The sequence below is a fragment of the Eleutherodactylus coqui genome, chromosome 2, assembly GCF_035609145.1.
Source record: "Eleutherodactylus coqui strain aEleCoq1 chromosome 2, aEleCoq1.hap1, whole genome shotgun sequence".
NCBI classification, from domain to species: Eukaryota; Metazoa; Chordata; class Amphibia; order Anura; family Eleutherodactylidae; genus Eleutherodactylus; species Eleutherodactylus coqui.
The window spans coordinates 86001630-86018995 of NC_089838.1; the positions used below are offsets into that span (position 1 = coordinate 86001630).

General features: G+C 43.8%; 1 protein-coding gene across 3 annotated transcripts in view; it reads right to left on the bottom strand.

Moving 5' to 3' along the window:
• The window catches only part of HRH2 (histamine receptor H2), a 100583-nt gene that overhangs the window by 25843 nt on the left and 57374 nt on the right, over positions 1-17366 (bottom strand). Inside the window, exon 3 of one of the 3 annotated variants that reach the window (XM_066589808.1) lies at positions 8891-9036. The exons of the other annotated variants lie outside the window; for them this stretch is intronic. Coding sequence (XP_066445905.1) covers positions 8991-9036 — 46 coding nt within the window. The 3' untranslated portion in view covers positions 8891-8990. Of the gene's footprint in view, positions 1-8890; positions 9037-17366 lie in introns of those variants that run through there. 3 annotated transcript variants of the gene reach the window in all.

Genomic DNA, 17366 nt, shown 5'->3' on the forward strand with positions numbered 1-17366 from the left:
CCATTCAGCCATGGGGATTCCCCTTTCTTGCTCCCTGAATAGAGCAGGAAGCTGGCACCTCGGGTGTGGGTGTGAAACCAGCCTTAATGGGACATAAGAAACATACATGCCTTAAAGAGGTTGTCCTAGTTCAATTTTTATTTTGCTAAAACTAGCTTCCCTATGCCCCAGAATAATAAACTATCTCATACTCACCACTCCCCATTCCTTTCATGTCCCCCACTGGCAGCTCTGGGTCTCTACTCTGACATAATGTTTACAGACAGCAGCAGCCTATGTACGGGGCATAACAGGCTGCTCCTACCAATGACAGCTCATCAACCGATTGCATGGGGAAGCTAGTTTTAATTTAAAAAAAATTGAACTTGCACAACCCCTTTAAGAAAATAAACAAGTTAGAAATAGGACAGACAGGCACAACACATCACAAAAAGAAATTGTTTAACCTTTTCCAATCCCCTGTCTGACATCTGAAGACATTCTGATTGAAAGCTGTAAAGCTCCGATGTCGGAAGACGTCCGGCAGGGTATTCTTAGTGTATATTACTGGCCGATCTGTTGTCGGGGGCCTCTCCAGCATGTGCCATACCACAGTACTGGCTCTAGCCAGCAGATGGCACAATTGTATAATGGCAGAAAGAGAAAACCCCCTAGGAAACCCTGAATCCAAAATTGGATTGCAAACGGTTAAACTTCTAAAGCAAGAAGGTTATCAAAGAGGCAATGAAGAGTTATAAATGAAAAATGCAGAGTACAACACAAATAAAGGCAGAAAATACTAAAACAGAGAGAATCATTACCAAAAATAACCAAAAAATGTTCAACTGCATAAATATTAAACTTAAAACTGAAAGTGTTGGTCCACTCCAAAATAATGTGGGGTAGTGGTGTAGAAGGATGAGGAAAAGACCAGTCCATTAAATAACGCTTCTCTACATATTTACACATAAAACTCTGATGACAGGTGGAATAATTGGAGATAATGTAAGGTAGGTAAAGTCCACTGGTGCAAGCACTAAGTCATGACTGTCTCCTTTGAAGTCAGATTGTGATATTTTCTTGGTAGACTTTCTTGCCATTGCCATTGCCTTCCCCAGTCATCTCTTTACCCCCCAGCAAGCTGGGTACTCATTTTACCAACCTTGGAAGGATGGAGGGTTGAGTCAACCTTGCTCCGGCTATCTGAACCAGCATTGCTTTTTGTTTATTTTTCTTATATATTTAGGGAAAAAAATTGTGTGGAGGGCTGGCTACTGTTTTTTGTTTTTAAAATAAAGCATATTACAAATAAGGATCTATCATTGTACTTAATTCTTTCCAAAGTTGGGGGAGTATACAATCCAGAAGTGGTGATTTCTTTGTCTTCTTTGATGTTTTTAAGGAGGTGCTATATTACTTGTTGGGTTAGGCAGGTGACTCATTTTACCAACCTTGGAAGGATGAAGGGTTGAGTCAACCTTGCGCCAACTACCTGAACCGGTATTGTTTTTTGTTTATTTTTCTTATATATTTAGGGAAAAAAATTTGTGTGGAGGGCTGGCTACTGTTTTTTGTTTTTAAAATAAAGCATATTACAAATAAGGATCTGTCTATCATTGTACTTAATTCTTTCCAAAGTTGGGGGAGTATACAATCCAGAAGTGGTGATTGAACCCGCAACTTTTGTGAGCGAGAGCTTATGACTGCATTTCTGCTGCCTTAACACTCTGCACCACATGTGGGGCCCCAGACAATGTAAATTCTCCATTAAATGTCACCTGCCTAACCCAACAAGTAATATAGCACCTCCTTAAAAACATCAAAGAAGACAAAAAAATATGCATATCAGTGTGTTGACATCATGACTCCTGACAGGTTATTGTGAGATCTCATGTTCTGTATTAATACAGCATTTATTAATTAAGATTATTAATGCAAATAGAGAATTGGGGGCCTAGAAGGGTTGGTTGTGATTATAGGAGGCTACAAAGTCACTTGACATGCATAGTCTATTTATTGCATATTAGAAAACTCTAGGCCAAAACAACCCTTCTGCAGGGGCTGATATGAGTTCTGTTAGGGGTTGAAGATATTAACAATATATCAGTAAACCCCATGTCCCAGTACAGAAATCATTTCAACACAATACCAGTAGCAGTAACATCAGCCCCTCTGGAGGAAATGCAATAACTTTTGCAGTGTGTCTATTCTATTGAGTGGACTGATATGTAACTTACTGGAACACTGGACTCACTAGGTTGGAGCAGCCCTGGGAGTTGGCTGTAGGAAGAGGGCACTGCTCAATCAGTGCCACAGCGCTGAAAAGGAAGCCAAGATTTTAACTAGATCACTGAGCAACTGATGCCTAGTGATGCAATGAGTTCAGCACAGTGTCAGGACTATGTTTATGTGTCTCTTTACACAATGTTCTGATGTTAGCATAAGGACCTTGTATTCCAGGTCTGCCCAGGATTCATGAGAGCTTAAATGTAGAATTTAAAGGAATGGGTCAGATACTCCACTGTGAGGTCAAAAATGTGGCATATCAGGAATCTGCCCGATAGGACCGATGGTCAATCTGGGCCTAGACAAGAACATAGGTATGCCTCTACACAAATTCCTAGTCAAGCCACATATGAAATATATGTACATTTTGACACATCTCTTTAAAAAAAGGACACGTCTGAAGTAGAGTGGGTGAAAGAAGGATTATATTAGGAAAATTTTGTTTTCTTCAATAGGAAATTCAGCCTATACTCTGACATCTAAATCCCAAAATATGGAACATTTTAATCTATGATTGTCCCATCAAGGATTGTGCTGAAAACTACCGAGAATTGCCTTGTTACTTTCTAAAGCCCTACTTCTTTGGGGTCCACAAGGCTGAATAGTTCTGCAGGAAATGGGACTTTAGGAGGTATAAATTCAGTCCTATTTTTAACCAAGTAGATACACATAGATATACATCTATCACAGAAATGACAAAGTTGCTTTAGGAAAAGCTTTTAGATTGCCATTTCCTATTTTTTAAGAAATAGCTCACAACTTTTTACGTTTCTTCTTTTATATAGTTAATCAGCATCTGGCCTTTGTAATACCCTGTTTTATAAGAGTTCACAAGATGTTCTGGAGTAAGTCTTCCACTTAAAGAAAATGTCAGTATGTGACAAGTACATTAAAGATGAATAAAGAACAGTGATATTGAAGAGAGCAAGCTTGTAAAGTACATGACCTGCTGAGTCAAAAGCTAACAAAAACCCTACATTTAAAGTACACTGCTTTTTCATTAATTCTACATAGCTGTGCCTTGCCTAGACAAAGCTTCAGACATTGTGTGATGGTCATTTGTCAAGGTGACAAGCCAATGAAAAGGCCAATTGTATGCTGTTTGTACTCTCTGTGGGTGCTGAACAAATGAACATTTTCGAAAGGCAAAGAAAAGTATATACAGGCATGACATCACATTAGTTGAAAAGATTTGGAAATACAAATTAGGGATTATTCTAACTAATGAAATTGGCTCAATACTTGATTTGGATGAAATGCAGTTTTTTTCTTGATTGCCCTCCTCAGTTAAGGCTTACTGTTCTATGAACATGCACTAATAGGTTGGCATTTACTTTAGCCCACACAACAACTAGAAATAATGAAGCTTCCCTCTTGCCCATGATCTGCCCAGGTAAAGGCATACCTTGAAGCTCCTGGACATCAATGCAAAATCTGGAAGATAATTTCCCACCCACTATAGTGACGCAGAGTTAACATGGCCCCCCCATAAGTATGAATGTCTTGTGCAATTGTATTGTTAGTGTCTTCCATGTGTATGTATTTGATGTGTATTGCACTTCTGCAGCACTGAATGGGTTAATGTTTAGGTTATGTCTGGGAAATGTATCATGCTGTGTATCATGTGACCATGTTTCATATGTGTGTTTGCAAGTTGTACATACAAGGTGTATGCAAGTTAGTCTAAGGGAGGGTGCAGAGTAAAGTAGCATGCAACAAGCAGAGAGAAACTTTTAGTGAGTAGGAAAAACTGCTGTGTCACTGAGAGTCCAAGATGGGTGAAGCTGAGCTATGGCCAACTACTTGCCCTGGGCCCACTTCACCCTGGAAGCCTCAGTATTACTAGGACATGTGGAGTGTGAAAGACGAACCGCCATACAATGCTGAGTGTCACTTCCAACAGTGAGTGTGTAATGGTAGAGAGCTGGAGAAAGTGAGTGAAGAGAGTAGCAGGGAGCAGAATCCCACAAATAACTGGGACTGTGGATTTGTCTGCCATCCTGAGAATCCTCCCTGTCACACCACTATCCTGTGTTGGCACCGGTGTTATACTGGTGGATGTAGCGTTTATGGACTGTTTGGTATATTTCATGTAAGTAAACGAGCTCTACCAACCATTCAAAATTCTGCTCAGAAAGTTATCCTTGTGTGTGGACTATTTCTTACATCTTCAGGATTCACCGCAAAGGACGGAACGGTGGCGTCACGTGTGACAATGAACTTCAAGATAACTGCTAGTTGCCCTTTCACCTGTGATCTCCCCTAGAAGTAACGTGGATGGGTCCTGAGCTACCATCAGGGGAGGAGGTGGTAGAGCCACCCATGCCAAGGCCTTTATCTACCCTGCCATCTCCTCGGCTGTGGGCCTGCTCCTCGCATGCTGCACTACCATGACCCATTTTTAATACTACTGTCTTCTTGTGTGCCAGAGAGGCCTATAATCCTTGTCAGACACTAAAGCTTGAGTGTGACAGTTAACTAAGCACTTCTTATTGCCCAGAGCAAGAGAGCATTGGACACACTACAAATATTATAGTCTTGGACCATGTTAAAAAGCTAATAGGATACTGCTTGTATGTTATACACTGATTGCATCTATAAATAAATTATGCAGCTGGGAAAAATGTTATTAAGGGTATATTCACAATTCACAGTCATATCACAATTAGCCCCTTAGGCCACTCTCAGACACACACACACACACACACCACTTTTTACTGTTATGAGCATATTATCCCGAGTGCTGTGAAAACCCATGATACAATGCTCCCGTTAATTTTAATGGGGTTATTCAGACCTGTGCTCGAAAGTGGTGTTTCCAATGCCGTGATTTTCAAGAGCTGTCTGCGTTTTTGCAGTTTTTAACACACCTCCTCACCCAACACAATGATGGGGGCATTAAAAAGCGCTGTCAAATGCCGTACCATGTGTTCAAAAACGCAGCTCGAAAAAAATGGCACAATTTCGAGCTGCGTTTTTTTAATGCATGTGTGAGCGTGGCCATAGGGTGTGTTCATGTTTTTTGTTGTACTTTTGAACCACAATTTAAAAAAATACATAAAAAACTGCATGCGGTATTTAAAGACCACATGCGTTTTTAAGAAACTGCATACACTACTTAAAACCGCATTTGCTTTTGATGCATTTCTTAATTGTGTGTAAAGTGTGAAATTATATACAGTATATACAGGGAGATATATAGCTTATACCAGCCATAGATAGATAGATAGATAGATAGATAGATAGACAGACAGCAGTGGGAGCACCAGCATAGAGGTGACAGCAGTACTGCAGAGTCTTTTACCGGTTATTTGGAGTGCCATTGCTGTCTAAGAGAGACAGACAAGACTCCAGTGTGCAAAAGGAAACAGCATTGGAAAAACATTGTCTGGTCAGATGAACCCAGATTTCTGTTGTACCATCCTGACGGGAGGTTAGAATTTTGTGCAAGCAATATGAAGTGGTGAATCCTCCCTGTCAGCTGTTCAGTGCATGTCAGTGCCTCCACCTAACTTGTGGCAACTGTAAGAAGCTCTGCTGTCCACATGGACCAATATTTCTGCATAATGATTGCAATGCTATATGCAACACTCTATGGGTGTTTTTGTATATATAAATGACATTTACGGAGGCTTGCCAAGGCTGCACAGCTGAATAAAGTAAGAATCACAATACAATTGCTGTTACAGTAAGACATCTAATGTTCCTACTGTGCACCAAAAATTCACGTTTAGTCAGTTTTGTGCCAGTCACAAGGTCACTGGCACTAATCATCGATTTCACTGTGTTTGAGTTGAATTACTTACTATATTTGACTTCGAATATGTCCTGACATCCACCAGTTCATTTTACATTAGACATCTCATTGACTTCAGTGTAAAGCATGACAGATGGAAAAATATACGCTTTTACTAAAATAGTGACAAAGCAGTATGCCATGAACGTCATGTTACTGAGATGGAAGACAGTGGATAATAAAATAATATGTGAAGCAATCCCATTGATAACAATGTTCATATATTTAATCATCTGAGACCAAATACAGTAATAGACCAGAAACCATGTGCATGTCTAAAGTATTATGATATCATGCTACACTGACAAAGCCAGCCTTACTACATCTGAATAAGTCAGCTTTCACATCTGTGATGGGAATTTAATTTTCCTGCTCTGTTCAGAGAGCTGGGAGGGGGAATCCCCTGGCTAAATGGTTTCATCTTATGATGGAACCAAACAGTGCCGAATGGACCCATAAGCTTTAATAGAGTCCGTTTGCTTACTGCTCAGCTGCTTGGCTTTTTCCCAGAGGAAGAAAATACAATTATTTTTCTTCTGGTAGTGTGTGATGGATCTGCAACAGAATCTCAGAACAAAGGTTTCAATGCAGATGTGAAATGGGCCTTATGTGTCTGTGTGAAACTTGGTAACAACTTTCTTGCCCTTCTCTCTCTCTCTCTCTCTGTCTCTCTAGGTCCTAAATAGGAAAAAGCAACCTTGCTTAAGAAAGGCTTATGTCTAAAAGCCGAAACGCGTTGCATTAATAAACTGTTGCCGTGGAAGTGGAACATCTCCTGCACCTTACAACTTTCTATATGCCTGCTTAGACTAGGGGTGCCTAAGACAAGGCACCCCTGTGAAGTAAGATCCCTCACTTTTCGTAATTTTATACGACTGGAGTGCTGAGAATTTTATTTACTTAGTAAATATACCCTTGCTTTCCTCTGACATGTACATGCCCAGAGTAAACTCGTAGCGCTCTTCTGTCATGGGATATCACTGAGACTGGAAAACCTTTTCTAAGATTGCCCAGCTGATCCATCATCATCTCCAACAGCTCGGCTTTATACAGCGCTTGTTTGGTCTGGACGACGTACCGGGTTTACCGAAGAGTAGTCCGGTGACATCCAGGTGAGTCCCAACTATTTTTTGATTTCTTTTTTCAATCATATCTATTTCCCACATTCTGGGTGCTACCTATTAAATTCTATACTTGGGAATTGAAAGCAATGGAATATTAAAATGGTTATTTCTAGAATTCATATCTCCAGTAGCTGCCTTGCTGTCTCCAATGGAGAAAACCACCAGAATCTACAACTTATGCATGTACATTACTACAGGAGTCCTCCAATGCATTAAAATAAATTCTTATTACTACAAACGAGGCCCCTGATGCAGTATTAAAACACAAGTGTAGGACAGAGGTTACTAAATCCTTGCTGCTTTTGGAGAAAGCTCCTTAAAATCCAAATACAACCATTCTGAAACTTTGTTTTGCATGTAATGCCGTAAATAGAAAAATTTTGAAAGTGGTAAGCTATTACCCAACTTTATCTCATGTACTAATTTTTTGCATCCTCTATGTATTATTATTTTGCAATATCTTTTGTTTTCGGAGGTGGCCCCAGTGCATTTTGCTTAAGACTAGAGATGAGCGAATATACTCGTTTCAAATAATTACTCGATCGAGCACCGCGATTTTCGAGTACTTCCGTACTCGGGTGAAAAGATTCGGGGGGTGCCGGGGGGCGGGGGGAGGCGTGGCGGAGCAGGGGAGTAGCAGCGGGGAACAGGGGGGAGCCCTCTCTCTCCCTCTCCCCCCCCCCCACTCCCTGCTGCAACCCCCCACTCACCCACGGCACCCCCTGAATGTTTTCACCCGAGTACGGAAGTACTCGAAAATCGCAGCGCTCGGGCGAAAAAGGGGCATGTCCGAGTAGGTTCGCTCATCTCTACTTAAGACCTAAGAGCCAATGCCGTGAACATCTATCGAGATTAGGGGTTAGTAATTTCACAGCAGGTCTGCTAGTTCTGCATTATAGTGAACTCAACAAGTGTATTTCTACTAATGAATGGAAACAGGAGCGACACCTATCATGGTGTTCAGTGGCAACAGCACAGCCAAAGTGTGACATTTGGTGACCTATTAACAGATCTGGAACTAAATGCACATATGACCTATACAACAATCTGATTTTTATAGATACCTAACCCAGGTCAATGTGAGAGTCATTGGTGTCCTAACTTGTCTTTCCATCATTATCATCACACATGGTGCTGTGTGGCCCTCGTTACTGAATACAGTGACTTCATGTTCTGGTTGCTGTGAACTTGTAAACATTTTTTAACAGTGTTTTATTACCCAGTGTAGAGTTATGTACCAGATCTATCACTTCTACCTCAGCATATGGTCCCGGGGGAAGCAGCCTTCTGTTTTTGATTTTTCACATAACTGTGTACTCAATAAATATTTTCAAGTCTGAAAAAATTGGCAATTAACAAAGTAGAGCTCTTAGAGCTACCATTCTTCATCCATCAGGCTACCTGAAGGTTGAGATCACATAAATCATTCTTGGATCAGGCGTCAGTACACATTATGAGAGAACAATTCTTTACTTTTGAACTTGCAGAAGGACAAGTTATCATACGGAAACTATAGTTATCAGACATGCCTCGCTGAGATCACATTTCTTTTGACACGCTAAGTTGTTCTATAACACGTCCTTCTTCCCACTATGTACTCTTTGCTTCCGAAGTGTAGTTTGTTCAATAAGCGCACAGTCTCTAGTGGATGTAGTTCAATTAAATTACAACTCACTTACAGCTCTTGAGATTTTCTGTTGCTGTGTCTTGTAATGTAAACCTTGTTTCATACTAAGTGTTTGTACTTGTGTCTGCTTTGTCCTCTGGCACTTTGCCTTCCCTCACTTCCTTATCACAGTCCTATCTTAGGAATGCTTTCTCCATGGATTAAACAGTCTCCTGAAGAGAACTCTGTTAATTGTAAAGAAATAAAAAAAACTCAGACCAATGCATAAAGAGACTGGCATTGTAAAACGGATTAACAACTTGTTCTTCAGCCATGTGCAGTGGAAATACTCTCTTGCATATTTCTTCTATAAGGCTACTTTTGGTCTTATCAGATCTATTGTTCGGGTAAAGATATAGTCAGATCCGGTGTTGGCCCTGTACTTTATGATCACTGGGACAATTCCAAAGCAATATAGAATGGTTATAAGCCACATCATTCTGGCCACCAGAATAGACTGGTAGACATTGAAACTGTCAAATACTCTGAAATAGTAGCTCAGTAACATACTTCTACACATTGGCGAAATTGCATGCAACGTGTAACCGCAGGTACATATTTCTAAAGGACTGGCTCCCATAGGCTGCCATATGTGCTTGTCTACCCATATGCCTTTAATGCAAATAACATGCCTTTCTGGTTGTTGTTGTAATACTGTAGTTGTATGGATTGGGACCTCTTCTGATTTCACTTTCTGCATATACATTTATTTTTCTGCTCATTCCTGAATACTATGGTCAAGAATATCAAGACATTTTTTTAAAATCGGCAGATATGGGAATGTTTAAAGTGACATTTAAAGGGGTTGTCCAGATACTGTATAATTTTTTTACTGACAGGTGCACAGGTATTTAAAACAACAACCACTATGCTATTTACCAATCTGGATTTCAGCACTGTGGTTCCCTTGTTTTTTGTTTAGAAACAGCTACCAGTTGTGAGCGTATTTGCCAGTAGAACGGCATCTGACGGCTGAGGCCTCTGATTGGCTGCTGTGGTTAAGTGGCAGCCATTCCTAAAGAAAATACAGGACTGCAATGCTGGATCACTGGGGCTAAGAATGGATAAGTACCGCATGTTTTGTTATTCTTGCCTTTATTTGTTAAAAAATCAAGTAGAAACCACATAACTTGTTCAATGTGTTACATATAGAGATGAGCGAACACACTCGTTCGAGCTTGATGCTCGATCGAGTATTGGGCTACTGGAGATGCTCACTACTTGGGACGAACACCACGTGGTGCTCGAGTAAATTTAATTTCCCCTCCCCGCATGTTTAGCGACATTTTTTAGCCACTAAACATGCAGGGAAGGCATTACCTCTTCCTGCTGAGACGTGCCAGTCCTATCCCACCCCCACAGTCCTTGTTAGGGCTACTCCTCATTGTGTGCATTACTTTTTTGGCTGGCTGGCAGTAGTAGTGCACTAGGCCTGTGCAGAGTATCTTACATCTACCATTCTCTGCGTGGGGTGAATAAGCCGCAGTTATTAGCACTATCCGCTCTGTAATTTTTCTGCCCCTGTGTGCGGTGAATTTGCCGTAATTCTCATCGCTAAACAGTGGGTTAATTTTTTCTGGGGCTGTGCAGAGCATCTCAGATCTCCCATTCGCTGTGTGGGGTAAATTTGTCGTAGTTCTGATCGCTAAACAGTCAGTTAATTTTTCCTGGGGCTGTGCAGAGCATCTCACATCTCCCATTTGCTGTGTGCGGTGATCTAGACGTAATTCTCATCGCTAAACAGTGGCCAAATTTTTTCTGGGGCTGTGCAGAGCATCTCACATCTCTCATTCTCTGTGTGCGGTGAATTTACCGTAGTTCTGATCGCTAAACAGTGGGTTAATTTTTTCTAGGGCTGTGCAGAGCATCTCACATCTCCCATCCGCTATGTGCGGTGAACTAACTGCAATTCCCATCGCTAAATAGTGAGTTAATTTTTCTGGGGCTGTGCAGAGCATCTCACATCTTTCATTCGCTGTGTGCGGTGAACTAGCCACAAATTCTCATCGTTAAATAGTGAGTTAATTTTTCGCTGGGCCAGTGCAGAGCATCTCACATCTCCCATTCACTGTGTGCAGTGAACTAGCTGTAATTCTCACTGCTAAACAGTGGGGTTTTTTTCTGGGGCTGTGCAGAGCATCTCACATCTGCCATTCGCTGTGTGCGGTGAACTAGCCGTAATTCTCATCGCTAAACAGTGGGTTAATTTTTGACTGGACCAGTGCAGTGCATCTCACATCTCCCATTTACTGTGTGCGGTGAACTAGCTGTAATTCTGCTCGCTAAACAGTGGGTTAATATTTTCTGGGGTTGCGCAGAGGATCTCACATCTCCAATTCACTGTGTGCGGTGAATTTGCTATTGTTCTGATTGCTAAACAGTCAGTTAATTTTTCCTGGGGCTGTATAGAGCATCATGCATCTCCCATTCGCTGTGTGTGGTGAACTAGCCATAATTCTTATTGCTAAACAGTGGGTTATTTTTTCTGCCACTCCATACAGCCTCTCTTATCTACAAGTCTCTGTGAGCGGTAAATTACCCATAGGTATCAGCATAAGACAGTGGTTTAATTTTCTTTGTCACAGCATAGAGTCTTTGGTATCTACAAGTCTCTGTGTGCGGTGAATTAGGCCCAGTTCTCAGCGCTATACAGTGTGTTAATTTATTTAGGTTATGCTCTATTCTTTATCTGACATGATGAAGAGTAGGGGTAAGGGTCGAGGACGTGGACGATGGGCGTCCAAGTGAGGGTGTGGGCAGAGGCCGAGGTCCTGGGCAGGGTGAATCAGAGCCAGCTGCTGAGGGATTAGGAGAGCGCCGCATATCTCCGCTCCCCAGCTTCATCTCACATTTTGCGGTACTACACGGTAGACCTTTATTACAAGCACAACAGTGCGATCAGGTCCTGTCGTGGAACGCAGATAACACATCCAGCAATTTATCCAACACCCAGTCTTCCACGCAGTCCACTCCTACCTGCCTAGTGACTGCACCTCTAAATCCTCAAGCTGCTCTTCCTTCCTCCCAGCCTGGTCACTCCAGGAAAATGAGAGATTCTGAACAGGCAGACTCCCAGGAACTGTTCTCGTGTCCCTGCCCTGAGTCGGAAAAAACAGTTCCTCACCCACCTGAGGAGTTCTTCGAGACCGATGCCCAACATTTGGAAATTTCCCAGAGTCCGGGTGATGAGGCAGGGGACTTCAGGCAAATGTCTCAAGAGCTTTTTGTGGATGAAGATGATGAAACACAGATGTCTGTCAGTGAGGTAGTAGTAAGGACAGTAAGACCGAGGGAGGAGCGGATAGAGGATTCAGAGGAAGAGCTGCTGGACAATGAGGTGACTGACCCCACCTGGCTTGCTAAGCCAACTGAAGACTGGGCTTCAGAGGGGGAGGCAAGTGCAGCAGCAGAACAAGTTGGAAGAGGCAGTGAGGTGGCCAAGGGGAGTGTTCCCCACAGCACCCCCTTGCAGCAAGCCTCCGTGCAGAGGGCTAGGTGTTCGAAGTTCTGAAGGTTTTTTAGTGAGAGCACAGAGGACTGCCAAACAGTGGTGTGCAACCTGTAACACAGCAAGATCTGCCGGGGAGCCACCACCACCAGTCTGACCACCACCAGCATGTGCAGGCATACGATGGCCAAGCACCCCACGAGGTGAAACAAAGGCCATTCACCACCTATGGGTCACACCACTGCCTTTTCCCCTGTGCCACAACCTGCCACACAGATCCAATCCCCCTCCCAGGATGCAGGCACGAGTGCCTCCCGGCCTGCACCCACACCCTCACCTCCATGGTCCTCCACTGCCTCCACCAATGTCTCCCAGCACAGCGTTCAGCTGTCGCTTACACAAAAGTTGGAGCGAAAGTGGAAATACGCCACCACCCACCCGCATGCACAATCTTTAAACGTGCATATTACAAAATTACTGCCATACAGCCTAGTCGAAACGGAGGCTTTCAAAAACATGATGGCGGTGGTGGTCCCTCTGTACTCGGTCCCCAGTCGCCACTATTTTTCCCGGTGCTCCGTCCCCACCCTACACCAGCATGTCTCCCACAATATAAACTGTGCCCTCACCAACGCTGTTACTGTGAAGGTCCAATTAACGACAGACACATGGACAAGTGCTGGCGGGCTGGGACACTACATCTCCCTGATGGCACATTGGGTGAACTTGGTGGAGGCTGGGACTGAGCCAGACCCTGGGACCGCTCACGTGCTACCCACACCGAGGATAGCGGGTCCTACCTCGGTGATGGTTTCTCAGGGGGAAGAGACTGCTGGCCACACTGCAGAGGGTACCCATGCTGCTTCCTTCTCATCTGTTCAGCATGTATGGGCTGAAGAGTAGGAGGAGGAGGATCATGAAAGTCATCCTCCTAGTGAGGACAGCGATGTGTTGCATACTGGGTCTCTGGCACACATGGGTGACTTTATGTTAGGCTGCCTTTCCCGTGACCTTCGCGTTAGACCCATTCTGGCCAAGACGGATTACTAGGTATACACCCTTCTCGACCCACTGTATAAGGAGAACCTTTCCACTCTCATTCCCGAAGATGAAAGGGGTACGAGAGTGATGCAATACCACAGGGCCCTGGTGGAAAAACTAATGCTAAAGTCCCAATCTGACAGCAATAGCGGTAGAAGACGTAGTTCAGAGGGCCAACTAGCAGGGGAGGCACGGGGATCAAGCAGCATGTCCACTGCAGGCAGGGGAGCACTCTCCAAGGCCTTTGCCAGTTTTATGGCTCCCCAGCAAGACTGTGTCACCACTCCCCAGTCAAGATGGTGAGGGAGTACTTAACCAATCATACCACTGTCCTCTGTAATCCCTCTGCTTCATACAACTATTGGGTGCCAAAGCTGGACACGTGGCACGAACTTGCACTGTACACCCTGGAGGTGCTGGCCTGCCCTGCCACTAGCGTCTTATCAGAGAGGGTGTTTAGTGCTGCTGGGGGGATCATTACGGATAAGCGTACCCGCCTGTCAACTGACAGCGCCGACAAGCTTACACTCATTAAGATGAACAAATGCTGGGTTTCCCCAGAGTTCTCTTCTCCACCAGTGGAAAGCAGCGGATCATAAAGAGGAGAAATATGCATCCTCTCTCTAACCCCAAAAAGGGGGAGAAGTAGCTTAGTCTATCCCTTTTGGATCTTACTCCTCCTCCTAAAACAGCATGTCATCACGCTGAACTGCCAATTTTTCTGCGGGCCAAAAGGCTCTATTAAAACCAATTTTTTCGGAGGGCTGCCTCCAGTCTCTGTTACAAGTTAAGCAACAACGAGCTCTATCTTGGTACACCAATTTTTCAGGCCTTCGCCTGTACTCTTAGCAAACTAATTTTTCCGCCCTTTGCCTATATTCTTGGTAAACAAATTTTTTAAGGTGTTCGCCTATACTCTTGGTACACCAATTTTTCAGGGGTCCGCCTATACACTTGGTACACCAATGTTTCAGGGGTTCACCTATACTCTTGGTACACCAATGTTTTAGGGGTTTGCCTATACTCTTGGTAAACAAATGTTTCAGGGGTTCGCCTATACTCTTGGTACACAAATGTTTCAGGGAATCGCCTATACGTTTGTTACATAAAGGTTTGAGGGGTTTGCCTATACTGTTGCTACAGAAATGTTTGAGGGGTTCACCTATACTCTTGGTACACAAATGTTCGATGGGTTCGCCTATACGCTTGCTACAGAAAGGTTTAGGGTTTCACCTATACTATTGCTACAGAAATGTTTGAGGGGTTCGCCTATACACTTGCTACAGAAATGTTTGAGGGTTTTCGCCTATACTCTTGGTACACAAATGTTTGAGGGGTTCGCATATACTATTGCTGCAGAAATGTTTCAGGGGTTCGCCTATACGCTTGCTACAGAAAGGTTTAAGGGGTTGGCCTATACTCTTGCTACAGAAATGTTTCAGGGGTTCGCCTATACTCTTGCTACAGAAATGTTTGAGGAGTTTGCCTATACGCTTGCTACAGAAGGGTTTCAGGGGTTCGCTTATATGCTTGGTAAAGAAATGTTTCAGGGGTTTGCCTATACTCTTGCTACAGAAAATTTTCAGGGGTTCACCTATACTGTGGGTGCACAAAGGTTTCCCATTGCGGTGTTCAGCTATCTGACACATACACAGAAAGAATTGGGCATAAGTGTGGGCAGAGGCCGAGGTCCTGGACAGGGTGAAACTCTGCATGTTTGGGCACTCTTATTTCTTCATACTTCATACTGTAAATGGGTTTTGCCCTATCTTTCAGCCATGATCAGCCGCAAGCTCCCATAGGCTTCTATGTGAGCTGCCAGCAAAGGGAAGGGGAGGGAATTTAGCAGTGGCTAGTGCTGCTAAACAATGTCAGCTGGCTCTATTGAGCAGTTGAAGTACTTATGCAGGCCGAAGGAATTCTGGGCTGTGGCATACATATTCCGTTCCCGGCCGTGTGAATGAGTGGGAAAATACGTGTGGTTTTTGGCTGCGATGCGGGCGGCCAAAGATCGTAATGCTCATGTGAAAAAGGCCTTATATAACACATTAAGTAATCATTCACAGTGCAGAGAGGAAAAGGTCAGTGAACCACTATTTTTATGACTTTTTCTATAGCTAATTGGCAAAACGTATTGAGGTAGTGAGAAGGGATTGGAAGTGTGGGTTTCACAGGTCTTTTTCCCCCATTAATTAGAGATACACAAATCTTGATTACTAACTAATCTGCTCTTCTTAAAGGAGATGTCCCGCGCCGAAACGGGTTTTTTTTTTTTTAAACCCCCCCCCCCCGTTCGGCGCGAGACAACCCCGATGCAGGGGTTAAAAAAACCACCCGCACAGCGCTTACCTGAATCCCGGCGGTCCGGCGTCTTCATACTCACCTGCTGAAGATGGCCGCCGGGATCCTCTATCTTCATGGACCGCAGGGCTTCTGTGCGGTCCATTGCCGATTCCAGCCTCCTGATTGGCTGGAATCGGCACGTAACGGGGCGGAGCTACACGGAGCCCCATAGAGAAGAGGAGAAGACCCGGACTGCGCAAGCGCGGCTAATTTGGCCATCGGAGGGCGAAAATTAGTCGGCACCATGGAGACGAGGACGCCAGCAACGGAGCAGGTAAGTATAAAACTTTTTATAACTTCTGTATGGCTCATAATTAATGCACAATGTACATTACAAAGTGCATTATTATGGCCATACAGAAGTGTATAGACCCACTTGCTGCCTCGGGACATCTCCTTTAAGATTGGTTAGCGTGATCCATCAGCATAGAAGTATTGGGTGATCTACGTGTGTCAAATGAGGCAAATAGATTTAGTGGGATGAGTGAGAATTGAGTAAGTATTAACCAGTAGATTTGGGCAACAAGAAATAATTAGATACTTACTGGTTAATGCAGTTTTAGTACAATGTAAGGCCCAACTCACACAAGCCTGGCGATTCTGAATAGCAGCCGAAAGTTGCTGTACTGCATATTAGCCACAATCGAATCCCAAGAATAATTAGAATTTTCTTGTTCATTCACATAGGTGTATCACGTGAAAAATAGGGAATTCTGTTGGTTGGCAGAATTTCTCAAAATGACTTCTAATGCTTAAACAGAGCCAGCTGTCTTTGTTTCGCAGCACCAGACGCAGGTAAACTCCCTCTCCCTCCTTTTTTCAGCTCCCATAGGAGTCTATGGGGGCCTTCAGCGATTTTCATCAAAAGATACGTCATAATCTATCTTTTCAATCAGCATGAAAAATCGACACCCGAAAATGGTCAGTGATTTGACGTTTTGACGTTGCAATTTTTTCACGCACCCAAAAATTGTTTATGTGAATGAATGCATTGGAATCCATTTCTTCCCATGGTCGCGCTTTTCAACCAACGTTTTATTGTGGTTAAACAGCTGCATAAAAATGCTTGTATGAATAAAGCCTAAGGCCTCATGTCCACGGGGAAAATCAGGCCCGCTACGGATTCTCCATGGAGAATCCGTAGCGGGTCCCTCCTGCCCCGCGGACATGAGCGCTGAAAATAAGAATAAACTTACCCGCAGCAGGCCGGGCAGGTCTTCTCTTCTTCACGGCCGGATCTTCTTTCTTCGGCCGGCGGATGTACTCGGCACGCCAGCAGCGTGCCGTTCGCATGTGACGGGCACATTCACCGGGCCGAACAAAGAAGATCCGGACGTGAAGAAGAGAAGACCTGCCCGGTTCGCTGCGGGTAAGTTATTCTTATTTTAGGTCTCCCGCGGATCCGGACGGCTTCCATAGGCTTCAATAGAAGCCTGCGGGAGCCGTCCCCGGGGGAGACCCGCACGAAAATGGAGCATGTCACGTTTTTTTATGCTCCATTTTTTTTAAATTCACTTTTATTGACCATCAGCGGGTATTTATCTACCCACGGGTGGTCAATGCATTCCTATGGGATGCGGATCCGCATGAGGGTGATGTGCTGCGGATTTAAAATCATATTTTGCCCGTGGACATGAGGCCTAAAGCACAGAATCCAGATTGTGAGGCGTCCAACAGAGAGTA